We start from the raw sequence: 13946 nt of genomic DNA on the forward strand, positions 1-13946 counted from the left end.
AAAATCTCTCCCCAGAACCTTGACACTCAGGGATGACAGAAAGATAAAAGAGACACTTGGAATGTGTGGACACATTGGAAATTAATTCCACATGCTTTCGTTCCAATGTCATCGTGAGACATGATCAGCTTCGTTGAATTATTTTCTGATACCGCTCATTTGAAGAGCTTTCGCCATTTCTCAGCCAAAGGGAGTGAACAAAGTACAGTATGTTCATCTTTAATTAGCGTCCAGTTGGAGGGATCTGAAGTTGTTCGCTTGGTTGTTGCTTAGTAAACACAGTTGACCTTTGGCATGTAAATGTTATGAATTCGATGTAGTATTTACAGCTAATTGGGAATGACTGAATTCATTCACAAAGAGCTGCCGTATTACAGTGCCTTTCACACAGAATGCTCATGTCCGTCTAGAAGGATAACCTACCTTTCACACAGAATGCTCATGTCCGTCTAGAATGATAACCTACCTTTCACACAGAATGCTCATGTCTGTCTAGAATGATAACCTACCTTTCACACAGAATGCTCATGTCCGTCTAGAATGATAACCTACCTTTCACACAGAATGCTCATGTCCGTCTAGAATGACAACCTACCTTTCACACAGAATGCTCATGTCCGTCTAGAATGATAACCTACCTTTCACACAGAATGCTCATGTCCGTCTAGAATGACAACCTACCTTTCACACAGAATGCTCATGTCCGTCTAGAAGGATAACCTACCTTTCACACAGAATGCTCATGTCCGTCTAGAAGGATAACCTACCTTTCACACAGAATGCTCATGTCCGTCTAGAAGGATAACCTACCTTTCACACAGAATGCTCATGTCCGTCTAGAATGATAACCTACCTTTCACACAGAATGCTCATGTCCGTCTAGAATGATAACCTACCTTTCACACAGAATCAAATCAAATCAAATCAAATTTATTTATATAGCCCTTCGTACATCAGCTGATATCTCAAAGTGCTGTACAGAAACCCAGCCTAAAACCCTAAACAGCAAGCAATGCAGGTGTAGAAGCACGGTGGCTAGGAAAAACTCCCTAGAAAGGCCAAAACCTAGGAAGAAACCTAGAGAGGAACCAGGCTATGTGGGGTGGCCAGTCCTCTTCTGGCTGTGCCGGGTGGAGATTATAACAGAACATGGCCAAGTTCAAATGTTCATAAATGACCAGCATGGTCGAATAATAATAAGGCAGAACAGTTGAAACTGGAGCAGCAGCACAGTCAGGTGGACTGGGGACAGCAAGGAGTCATCATGTCAGGTATTCCATGCCAACCCAGACAGGATGACCACATCAGTGAATCAACCCACTCAGGTGACGCACCCCCTCCAGGGACGGCATGAGAGAGCCCCAGTAAGCCAGTGACTCAGCCCTTGTAGTAGGGTTAGAGGCAGAGAATCCCAGTGGAAAGAGGGGAACCGGCCAGGCAGAGACAGCAAGGGCTGTTCGTTGCTCCAGAGCCTTTCCGTTCACCCTCCCACTCCTGGGCCAGACTACACTCAATCATATGACCCACTGAAGAGATGAGTCTTCAGTAGAGACTTAAAGGTTAGGACCGAGTTTGCGTCTCTGACATGGGTAGGCAGACCGTTCCATAAAAATGGAGCTCTATAGGAGAAAGCCCTGCCTCCAGCTGTTTGCTTAGAAATTCTAGGGACAATTAGGAGGCCTGCGTCTTGTGACCGTAGCGTACGTGTAGGTATGTACGGCAGGACCAAATCAGAGAGATAGGTAGGAGCAATCCCATGTAATGCTTTGTAGGTTAGCAGTAAAACCTTGAAATCAGCCCTTGCTTTGACAGGAAGCCAGTGTAGAGAGGCTAGCACTGCTCACGTCCTTCTAGAACGATAACCTACCTTTCACACAGAATGGTCATGTCCGTCTAGAATGATAACCTACCTTTCACACAGAATGCTCCTGTCCGTCTAGAATGATAACCTACCTCGGGAATTGTCCGCTTCAAATTCCAAATAGCCCATGGATCCAATGTTCCAACACATGGAATACTTGAATTACTTCCATTATCACAAGCCTTGCCTGTCTTTTCCCTTCGTGAGCATCCAAGGCATCGTCTGCCTATCATACTTTATTACTTTGCATCCCTCTGATGACGCTCAGAAACCTAAAGAACCAGCAGCAGGCCTTTTTTTGCTTTGAGTCTTTAAGCAGCGTATGATTTCTAAATCCACTTTCTTATTAGTGCTCCTGGCCTTTTTTAAATGACCCTCCCGGGTATATGGAAGCTTGATGAGGTTCAGAAATGAATGGAAGGAAAGGAGGAGGGGGAGTAGGGAGGGATGGAGGGAAGAAAAGAGCTTTGAGGAAGAGTGCTGTTTGCGCTTTGCCCCCGAGAGTGAATGAGGAGTTTTCTTTGAGTGCTGGGTGGTAGGCGTTATGGGGGCCGGGTGGTAGGCAGTATGAAGGCTGGGTGGTAGGCATTATGAAGGCTGGGTGGTAGGCATTATGAGGGCCGGGTCGTAGGCAGTATGAAGGCTGGGTGGTAGGCGTTATGAGGGCCGGGTGGTAGGCAGTATGAAGGCTGGGTGGTAGGCGTTATGAGGGCCAGGTGGTAGGCGTTATGAGGGCCGGGTGGTAGGCAGTATGAAGGCTGGGTGGTAGGCAGTATGAAGGCTGGGTGGTAGGCGTTATGAGGGCCAGGTGGTAGGCAGTATGAAGGCTGGGTGGTAGGCATTATGAGGGCCGGGTTGTAGGCAGTATGAAGGCTGGGTGGTAGGCGTTTTGAGGGCCGGGTGGTAGGCAGTATGAAGGCTGGGTGGTAGGCGTTATGAGGGCCGGGTGGTAGGCAGTATGAAGGCTGGGTGGTAGGCGTTATGAGGGCCAGGTGGTAGGCAGTATGAAGGCTGGGTGGTAGGCGTTATGAGTGCCGGGTGGTAGGCAGTATGAAGGCTGGGTGGTAGGCAGTATGAAGGCTGGGTGGTAGGCATTATGAAGGCTGGGTGGTAGGCGTTATGAGGGCCGGGTGGTAGGCAGTATGAAGGCTGGGTGGTAGGCAGTATGAAGGCTGGGTGGTAGGCGTTATGAGGGCCGGGTGGTAGGCAGTATGAAGGCTGGGTGGTAGGCGTTATGAGGGCCAGGTGGTAGGCAGTATGAAGGCTGGGTGGTAGGCGTTATGAGTGCCGGGTGGTAGGCAGTATGAAGGCTGGGTGGTAGGCAGTATGAAGGCTGGGTGGTAGGCAGTATGAAGGCTGGGTGGTAGGCGTTATGAGGGCCGGGTGGTAGGCAGTATGAAGGCTGGGTGGTAGGCAGTATGAAGGCTGGGTGGTAGGCGTTATGAGGGCCAGGTGGTAGGCGTTATGAGGGCCGGGTGGTAGGCAGTATGAAGGCTGGGTGGTAGGCGTTATGAGGGCTGGGTGGTAGGCGTTATGAGGGCCGGGTGGTAGGCAGTATGAAGGCTGGGTGGTAGGCAGTATGAAGGCTGGGTGGTAGGCGTTATGAGGGCCAGGTGGTAGGCAGTATGAAGGCTGGGTGGTAGGCATTAGGAGGGCCAGGTTGTAGGCAGTATGAAGGCTGGGTGGTAGGCATTTTGAGGGCCGGGTGGTAGGCAGTATGAAGGCTGGGTGGTAGGCATTATGAGGGCCGGGTTGTAGGCAGTATGAAGGCTGGGTGGTAGGCGTTATGAGGGCCGGGTGGTAGGCAGTCTGAAGGCTTGGTGGTAGGCGTTATGAGGGCCGGGTGGTAGGCAGTATGAGGGCCGGGTGGTAGGCAGTATGAAGGCTGGGTGGTAGGTAGTATGAAGGCTGGGTGGTAGGAGTTATGAGGGCCAGGTGGTAGGCAGTATCAGGGCCGGGTGTTAGGCAGTATGAAGGCTGGGCGGTAGACAGTATCAGGGCCGGGTGGTAGGCAGTATGAAGGCTGGGTGGTAGGCAGTATGAAGGCTGGGTGGTAGGCAGTATGAAGGCTGGGTGGTAGGCAGTATCAGGGCCGGGTAGTAGGCAGTATCAGGGTCGGGTGGTAGGCAGTATGAAGGCTGGGTAGTAGGCAGTATGAAGGCTGGGTGGTAGGCAGTATGAAGGCTGGGTGGTAGGCAGTATCAGGGCCGGGTAGTAGGCAGTATCAGGGTCGGGTGGTAGGCAGTATGAAGGCTGGGTAGTAGGCAGTATGAAGGCTGGGCGGTAGGCAGTATGAAGGCTGGGTGGAAGGCAGTATGAAGGTTGGGTGGTAGGCAGTATGAAGGCTGGGTGGTAGGCAGTATGAAGGCTGGGTGGTAGGCAGTATGAAGGCTGGGTGGTAGGCAGTATCAGGGCCGGGTAGTAGGCAGTATCAGGGTCGGGTGGTAGGCAGTATGAAGGCTGGGTAGTAGGCAGTATGAAGGCTGGGCGGTAGGCAGTATGAAGGCTGGGTGGTAGGCAGTATCAGGGCCGGGTAGTAGGCAGTATCAGGGTCGGGTGGTAGGCAGTATGAAGGCTGGGTAGTAGGCAGTATGAAGGCTGGGCGGTAGGCAGTATGAAGGCTGGGTGGAAGGCAGTATGAAGGTTGGGTGGTAGGCAGTATGAAGGCTGGGTGGTAGGCAGTATGAAGGTCGGGTGGTAGGCTGTATCAGGACCGAGTGGTAGGCATTATGGGGGCCGGGCATTTGGCGATATGAGGGCCCAATAGCTGGATGACTGGCTCCCCTACTACCTAAGGTGTGTTTGCTGTTGCTGTTGAAGTATCAGTCTCGAACGCAGCCCTAATTAAAGCTGTCACGGCTGGGCGCCTGCAGAGATAATGTTCTATTATTATAGTAATTTGTTTCAATTAAACGCTCAGTGATTTTACAATAACAATTGTGAATCTCAGTCAGTGAGACATCACTCTCAAACAGGTTTGCACCAATCAGGGAGGGTGTGAACAGGGGGATTGAAGGCTTAGTTAGTCTGGGCAGTAAAGTAGGGGCGCTATTCAATCACACTGCGTTTGTACATTGTGTGAAAATGCTTTCTTCAGCCAAAGGAATACATTGAGACCATCCTCCGCTCATGCTGTTTCTCTGTTTGACATGACAATGCTATGTATGGCCACACATACTGACAATGCTATGTATGGCCACACATACTGACAATGCTATGTATGGCCACACATACTGACAATGCTATGTATGGCCACACATACTGACAATGCTATGTATGGCCACACATACTGACAATGCTATGTATGGCCACACATACTGACAATGCTATGTATGGCCACATATACTGACAATGCTATGTATGGCCACGCAAACCGACAATGCTATGTATGGCCACGCATACTGACAATGCTATGTATGGCCACGCATACCGACAATGCTATGTATGGCCACGCATACTGACAATGCTATGTATGGCCACACATACTGACAATGCTATGTATGTATGGCCACACATACTGACAATGCTATGTATGGCCACACATACTGACAATGCTATGTATGGCCACACATACTGACAATGCTATGTATGGCCACACATACTGACAATGCTATGTATGGCCACATATACTGACAATGCTATGTATGGCCACGCATACTGACAATGCTATGTATGGCCACACATACTGACAATGCTATGTATGGCCACATATACTGACAATGCTATGTATGGCCACGCATACCGACAATGCTATGTATGGCCACGCATACTGACAATGCTATGTATGGCCACGCATACTGACAATGCTATGTATGGCCACACATACTGACAATGCTATGTATGGCCACACATACTGACAATGCTATGTATGGCCACGCATACTGACAATGCTATGTATGGCCACGCATACTGACAATGCTATGTATGGCCACGCATACTGACAATGCTATGATTGGCCACGCTTACTGCAATCCTACCATTCCAATACAATACTACAACGAGCAAATAGTCCATGCATAGTGGTGGTCCAGTCAATGTTATTGTATAGTATTTAATCAATCAGTCAAATGTATTTGTAAAGCCCTTCTTACATCAGCTGATGTCACAAAGTGCTGTCCAGAAACCCAGCTTAAAACCCCAAACAGCAAGCAATGCAGATATAGAAGCACAGTGGCTAGGAAAAACTCCCTAGAAAGGCCGCAACCTAGGAAGAAACCTAGAGAGGAACCAGGCTATGAGGGGTGGCCAGTCCTCTTCTGGCTGTGCCGGGTGGAGATTATAACAGAACATGGCCAAGATGTTCAAATGTTCATAGATGACCAGCAGGGTCAAATAATAATAATCACAGTGGTTGTCGAGGGTGCAACAGGTCAGCACCTCAGGAGTAAATGTCAGTTGGCTTTTCATAGCCGATGTCTCTAGAGAGTTGAAAACAGCAGGTCTGGGACAGGTAGCACATCCAGTGAACAGGTCAGGGTTCCATAGCCGCAGGCAGAACAGTTGAAACTGGAGCAGCAGCACGATATTAGTATTGGCTCCTAAAAGTGGTCCTTTGTAGCTCTGCTGGTTTAGAATGGTGGTTGTAACCTCGGGTTAATGGGTTCGATTCCTGGGCCCACCATTTTATGTAAAATATGCATTGGATTGCATGTGTTATATGTTCATATTGTCTCTTTAGCCCTCTAGTTATTGGGTCCTAAATACAATTACACATATGGAGATGATTTGAATCATGTGAATTCATTCTTAGGACAAAAAGTAAGAAGTATCCATTCCATACTGCCTCTCTCTGTGAAGCTCTAGCTCTGTAATTTCCTTCAATGTGGTATTACAGTTGCTGGTCAGATCTCCTTAGCTAAATCATATGGTGCAGGCAATCTGAGCTGCGACGAAACCATTTCAAAGGTAAAGCTAGAGGATCATAAGCTTTCTGATGTCCCGTCATAATTGGAAAGCTTTTGTTATTTGACTCTCATTTCACTATGATGCACAGGATGTGAATACAAAACATGGCAACCATAACAACAGCGGAGAGAGGGAAACAGATTTGCCCCAAAGTTTTGTCCTGCTTGCCTTTGCATCACAGTTAGGGTCAGCTGGCTGTTCATTCTGGACGTTGGAAATGCAATATCAAACTGTCTGAAGGCTTTGTGTGTGTGTATGCATACATACATGTGTTTGTGTGACTTTTACATCCAGAAGTGTAAAAGAATAAAGCGAAATTCTCCTTTCACAATGGAGATGGCTAATTTATTACATCATCGCCCTATTAGAATGAAGAGAACATGTTGTCTGTCTGTCCTGGGGGGGATGCGAGTCAGACAGTAATGGCCAAATGAAGCCTGTTACCCAGACAGCACCCCCCCCCCACGTACAGCGATGATACCGTTTACGAATTAGCATACAGTACCTATGGCAACAGGCAACCTTTGTGAGACTCCGTCATAATGTTTGTACAGCCATCACCCACCTACTTTATTTAGCTCAGGGTGACTGCTTTCTCTCTCTCTCTCTCTCTGAGTCTGAAATGGCAAACAGAAAACACTCCAAAACATTTAATAAAAGTGCCTTAAAGATAACTATTTGGTTAGACAACTGTTGTGTAATTATGTGACTGGTGATCATGTCGCGTTGCACTAATAGGGTTTCTACATGTACTGTATAGAGGGTCTTCATTATGGTGTTCATATCTTAATGCCGTGAAATGTAAAAGGTAATACTCTACTGAACAGAAATATAAAACGCAACATAAAGTGTTGGTCCCATGGTTCATGAGCTGAAATAAAACATCCCAGAAATATTCAATAAAACATTTCTCTAAAATGTTGTACACAAATTTGTTTACATTTCTGTTAGTGAGCATTTCTCCTTTACCAAGATAATCCATCCACCTGACAGGTGTGACATATCAAGAAGCTGATTAAACAGCATGATCATTACTCAGGTGTACCTTGTTCTGGGGACAATAAATGGTGGTCACACCAGATACTGACTACGCCCCTCTGATCCACACCCCTGCCTTTTTTAAAGTTATCTGTGACCAACAGATGTGTATGTGTATTTCCAGTCATGTGAAATCCATAGATTAGGGCCTAATGAATATATTTCAATTGACTGATTTCCTTATATGAACTGTAACTCAATAACATCCCCAACAATTGTTGAGTTTATATTTTTGTTCAGTGTATTAACAAGACGCGTTCTGTACTGCTCCTTAGTTTTTAGAGGGCCAAATTCAATTTCTTTGAATTGACAACATGCAAAAGAAACTACAGTGTACGCTGTATATGTTTACCTTATACATGGATGAAACCCCTTAGTTTAAATTGACACGATGCTTCTGCTGTTTACTTCTCAATGTACCTTTTGCTCCCATAATTGCTATTTTCTTGTGTTGGCGTGGTTTTGGTGATTGCACAAGGGAATACAGTCAATACAGTGTTGCACACACCATCAGAACCCAATGCAAGGTGTTCTAACCTTGGTGCATTCATTCAACTCATTTCTCACAAAGAGATGCCTTTTATTTGCAATATATGAGGAGAAGAGAATATATTTTAGAAATGAACTATTTTAAGAGTTTAGATTTGTAATAAATTCACAGTCTGAAGCTCCTGACATGTATAAATACCACAACATCCTGCTTTCCAAGTGATTGATCAACTAATCAAAATCAGGTTTATAAGGTCATATTTTGTATAATATTACTATCTGACTTTTATGCCCCATATTTTACATTTGGGCACTCAGCTTTAGTGAAAAGGGAACTAGAATTTAAGCAAATGCTACGAAGAACCAGTTAGAATATGAATAGTGGCAAAATGTGTCTATTACTGCATTCCAAACAAATATCATGAATTATTCATGTTTGATTGAAAGGGAAATGATTGAGTAGTCTGCTATGGCCTCTTCTTCCTCAAACAATAAGAATTAGATAGGTAATTCCTCTTGTTCCAAGAACCCCGCCACAGTTCTATTAAAACAGATAGATCCAAATAGGAAACTACAGAGGACCCCTGTACCTTACCACTCTACTACTTTTCTGTTCCACAGGTCTCTTTTGTTTGTTTATATGAAGCATAGTGTGCTCAGATTAAAGGGTGATCATTTCACCCAGAGGCTGTTGCTATGGAAATAGGTCTGCAGTAGTTATAATAGGCCATTCATGTTTGATTAATTGTTTTTTCAAAGCTTCTTGGTTTGTGAAGACCCTTAAAGAGCATCTCCACCGAAAATGGATAATTAATGGATTTTTTTTTTCCTTTCTCTTTTTTTGCTAAAGCTATTCACCATGTTTGAAAAGTGGAGTGATGGTGTTTTGAATTATGATTTGAGTTTGGAAAATACTGTTTTGTGTTGGGGTGAGGTTAAAATACGGTTATTTGAAATGCAAGAGGAATGTCTTTGTTCAGGCAGCTTTTTGTAAGCTGCTGCTGAGGGAAACAAAAAAAATCTTACGTCCTGTAAATATTTTTGGGGTTTTCAAAGCATAGAGTCTGTTAAACATTACATTACCAGTACATTTTATTCTCAGCAAACTACTGGGGCCAATTATGATTACAGCGCTGTAGACCCTTCATCTCAGAGGCTCTACTTGTGTTGATCAAGATCTCATATGCTAGGGCCCCTGCAATTAGATCTTTTTAGCACAGCACTAATGTGGAATGTATTATTTAACTCATGAATGTTTAACAGGGCTTATAAATGCTAGTTGATCACTTTCTGATCTGTAAATTGACAAACATTCCCAAGTTATGCTTGCATTACGGCCTGCTTTGGCTCGTGTATGTCCTGATAGATTTTGAATGTATTTTTATTGTAGATCTGTTAGACTACTAAGGGTGTTACTTCATGAGGACTCTCTTTAATCAGTTGAAAGCATGTATCCTCCTTTAAATGGGTCAACTTCCAAAAATTAACTTGGAAGTGCAGTATTTTTTCTACTTGAATGACCAACCAGAGTAATTTTAGTCTATAGGCTAATGTTCTATGAGCAGAGCTTGTGCTGTGAACCATCCTGGTAGTGGAAAATCAGACTAAACGTTGACCATGTTGTGCTCTGAACCATCCTGGTAGTGGAAAATCAGACTAAACGTTGACCATGTTGTGCTCTGAACCATCCTGGTAGTGGAAAATCAGACTAAACGTTGACCATGTTGTACTCTGAACCATCCTGGTAGTGGAAAATCAGACTAAACGTTGACCATGTTGTACTCTGAACCATCCTGGTAGTGGAAAATCAGACTAAACGTTGACCATGTTGTACTCTGAACCATCCTGGTAGTGGAAAATCAGACTAAACGTTGACCATGTTGTGCTCTGAACCATCCTGGTAGTGGAAAATCAGACTAAACGTTGACCATGTTGTACTCTGAACCATCCTGGTAGTGGAAAATCAGACTAAACGTTGACCATGTTGTACTCTGAACCATCCTGGTAGTGGAAAATCAGACTAAACGTTGACCATGTTGTACTCTGAACCATCCTGGTAGTGGAAAATCAGACTAAACGTTGACCATGTTGTACTCTGAACCATCCTGGTAGTGGAAAATCAGACTAAACGTTGACCATGTTGTACTCTGAACCATCCTGGTAGTGGAAAATCAGACTAAACGTTGACCATGTTGTGCTCTGAACCATCCTGGTAGTGGAAAATCAGACTAAACGTTGACCATGTTGTACTCTGAACCATCCTGGTAGTGGAAAATCAGACTAAACGTTGACCATGTTGTACTCTGAACCATCCTGGTAGTGGAAAATCAGACTAAACGTTGACCATGTTGTGCTCTGAACCATCCTGGTAGTGGAAAATCAGACTAAACGTTGACCATGTTGTGCTCTGAACCATCCTGGTAGTGGAAAATCAGACTAAACGTTGACCATGTTGTACTCTGAACCATCCTGGTAGTGGAAAATCAGACTAAACGTTGACCATGTTGTGCTCTGAACCATCCTGGTAGTGGAAAATCAGACTAAACGTTGACCATGTTGTACTCTGAACCATCCTGGTAGTGGAAAATCAGACTAAACGTTGACCATGTTGTACTCTGAACCATCCTGGTAGTGGAAAATCAGACTAAACGTTGACCATGTTGTGCTCTGAACCATCCTGGTAGTGGAAAATCAGACTAAACGTTGACCATGTTGTGCTCTGAACCATCCTGGTAGTGGAAAATCAGACTAAACGTTGACCATGTTGTACTCTGAACCATCCTGGTAGTGGAAAATCAGACTAAACGTTGACCATGTTGTACTCTGAACCATCCTGGTAGTGGAAAATCAGACTAAACGTTGACCATGTTGTACTCTGAACCATCCTGGTAGTGGAAAATCAGACTAAACGTTGACCATGTTGTGCTCTGAACCATCCTGGTAGTGGAAAATCAGACTAAACGTTGACCATGTTGTGCTGTGAACCATCCTGGTAGTGGAAAATCAGAGTAAGCGTTGACCATGTTGTGCTCTGAACCATCCTGGTAGTGGAAAATCAGACTAAACGTTGACCATGTTGTACTCTGAACCATCCTGGTAGTGGAAAATCAGAGTAAGCGTTGACCATGTTGTGCTCTGAACCATCCTGGTAGTGGAAAATCAGACTAAACGTTGACCATGTTGTGCTCTGAACCATCCTGGTAGTGGAAAATCAGACTAAACGTTGACCATGTTGTACTCTGAACCATCCTGGTAGTGGAAAATCAGACTAAACGTTGACCATGTTGTGCTCTGAACCATCCTGGTAGTGGAAAATCAGACTAAACGTTGACCATGTTGTACTCTGAACCATCCTGGTAGTGGAAAATCAGACTAAACGTTGACCATGTTGTGCTCTGAACCATCCTGGTAGTGGAAAATCAGACTAAACGTTGACCATGTTGTGCTCTGAACCATCCTGGTAGTGGAAAATCAGACTAAACGTTGACCATGTTGTGCTCTGAACCATCCTGGTAGTGGAAAATCAGACTAAACGTTGACCATGTTGTCACCTGGGGGTCCCAAATGATCCTGATGATGTCATACAGTGGCAAGACGCCTCCCACCTCACTTTGAACATACTTTGAACATTATGTGATTTATTCAGTTGGGTTTGGAACAGATAGTCTTTGATTGCTGATTGTTGGTGTGATTGTTGGTGTGGTTGCTGGTGTGATTAATGATACTGTATGTTGTTCAAGGTCATTTGCACCTCAGCACTAGACTTGACATTTAACACATCAAATCTTGCCTCAAAGCACAATCAAGATAAAAATGGCCAGAAAAGTGCAATTTAGTGGAGGAACTCATGGTGTGTGTTTCAATTGTGACTGAGGAGAGTGGGAAAATCAAGATAAGTTGGCTTCCAACCAGTCCTAAGGAGATCAGTGGGACCAGTGAACCTGGGAACGACACACTCACTTTCTCTGATCTCCTACCTACCGCTTTCCCTCCTTAACGCAGGCGCCAAGTTTTTAAGTTTTTAGGCAAATTGGGAAAATACTGTACAAGTGATGAAGTTAAAGTAGTAAAGCTGGTCTTCTTCTCTCACCCAGATCCAGGAGATGACTCGCCACGACGGCTCACATTATGACCTCAGCCGTCACAACCCCCATCTGATAAACATGTCACCTAGGATACTGTCCCATCAGCCCATGAGTGCACTGTCTCAACTGAACTCTCAGGTTGGCCGGAGCGCTCTTACCCATGGTTCTCCCTCACCTCCTGGAAGTAAATCAGCCACACCCTCTCCCTCGAGCTCTACACAGGAAGAGGAAACCGATTCCCACCATAAGGTACTGATGTGGCAATGCTTCTTTGATTTCGCTGAATCTAGGGAAAGTCAGGGTGTTGCTGTCGTTGGTATTGGGTGTTGCACGGCTGAAGGAAATTGTCAAATAGTGGTTAATCTATAACTCGATTGTTTTTCAGACAGGATTGTGTGAATTTGTGTATGTATGTATGGCAGAATGACAGTGATTTTATGGCAATTATTCAACAAGCTAGTGTATTTCTGAGAGCCTACGTATCTCCAATCTCATAGGTAATAAAGGACCATCTGGTGTTTTTTTAAATATTGGCTTCAAATCCTAGTTCAAACTGAAAGTAATGCAGCTTTTTATTTTTTATTTTTGTTATAATTGTTTTGCTGTCTAAATTATTTCACTTGAAATGTTCCCGTAATGTGGGATTTGCTGAGAATCTGTTATCACCATGTCACCTCCTTAATTGCACATTGTTAATTGTCACATCAAGAAAGGATCATGGACAAACAACTTCTCACTCCCTTTCCAGTTATGTTGTGGATCATTTTGTTTAAATTCCCTTGTTGCTTTATATATGTTCACATAACTGGTATTGTTGCTGTTCTCTAGGCCCTCTCCATAGCGATTAACAGAAGCTCTGTTCAATTATTTATATTGCAGCAATGGCAACAGGGATGCATTTGGATGTTTTCGTCTGTAATACGTCTGTAATACGTCTCTATTAGATATGGGAGATAGAACTTGAGGCAACGTACTGTAGTTCCAAACCAAATGTCTTGAAGCAGCACTCTTCTCTATACTGTGTACTGTAGTGTTCTAGACCTCTACACACCTATCAATAGATGTGTTTCTCCGCTGTGGGGTAAACAAGTTGAAAAGGACAGGAAAGCTTGAGGGAGTATATGTGTGCCTCAATCCCTCACAGCTCTTTCATTTGAAACAAGGACACAGGAATAAATACTCAATAAGTGACATTAATTTAATTTATGTAAATCCATACAACAGAGCATACAGAAATGACTCACCAATCAGGGCTCTCATTGGATTTGTTTCCATTAACCTGGGGGATTAGAACAGAAGAACATGAACGTGTAATTGAATCCGGGGGTTTCTATAGTGTTGTTGCATATTTATCAGCCTCAAGCACAGAGTGATACAACGTTAGACCGGCACATTTTCTGCAACACAATATTTTCTCCACCATACAAGCTCCCCACTGTGCATGACTGTCCATGTATGAATAAAAAACGATTACCATCAGTATATAATTCCATTAGCCTCCAATGTATTCAACATCCACATCAAAGCTAGTAGAAACAGAGGTGATTTTGAATACATTTTGCTCCGTT

At 44.5% G+C, this 13946-nt stretch overlaps 1 protein-coding gene across 4 annotated transcripts in view; it reads left to right on the forward strand.

The window, feature by feature from the left end:
- LOC110528540 (TOX high mobility group box family member 2) overlaps nt 1–13946 on the forward strand; it is a 217309-nt gene that overhangs the window by 169128 nt on the left and 34235 nt on the right. For 2 of the 4 annotated variants that reach the window (XM_036984125.2, XM_036984126.2), the window contains one exon: nt 12388–12627. The exons of the other annotated variants lie outside the window; for them this stretch is intronic. In XM_036984125.2, coding sequence (XP_036840020.2) covers nt 12388–12627 — 240 coding nt within the window. The remainder of the gene's footprint in view (nt 1–12387; nt 12628–13946) is intronic. 4 annotated transcript variants of the gene reach the window in all.

Source organism: Oncorhynchus mykiss, chromosome 7 (assembly GCF_057628025.1).
Source record: "Oncorhynchus mykiss isolate SJ-2025 chromosome 7, ASM5762802v1, whole genome shotgun sequence".
Lineage (NCBI taxonomy): Eukaryota > Metazoa > Chordata > Actinopteri > Salmoniformes > Salmonidae > Oncorhynchus > Oncorhynchus mykiss.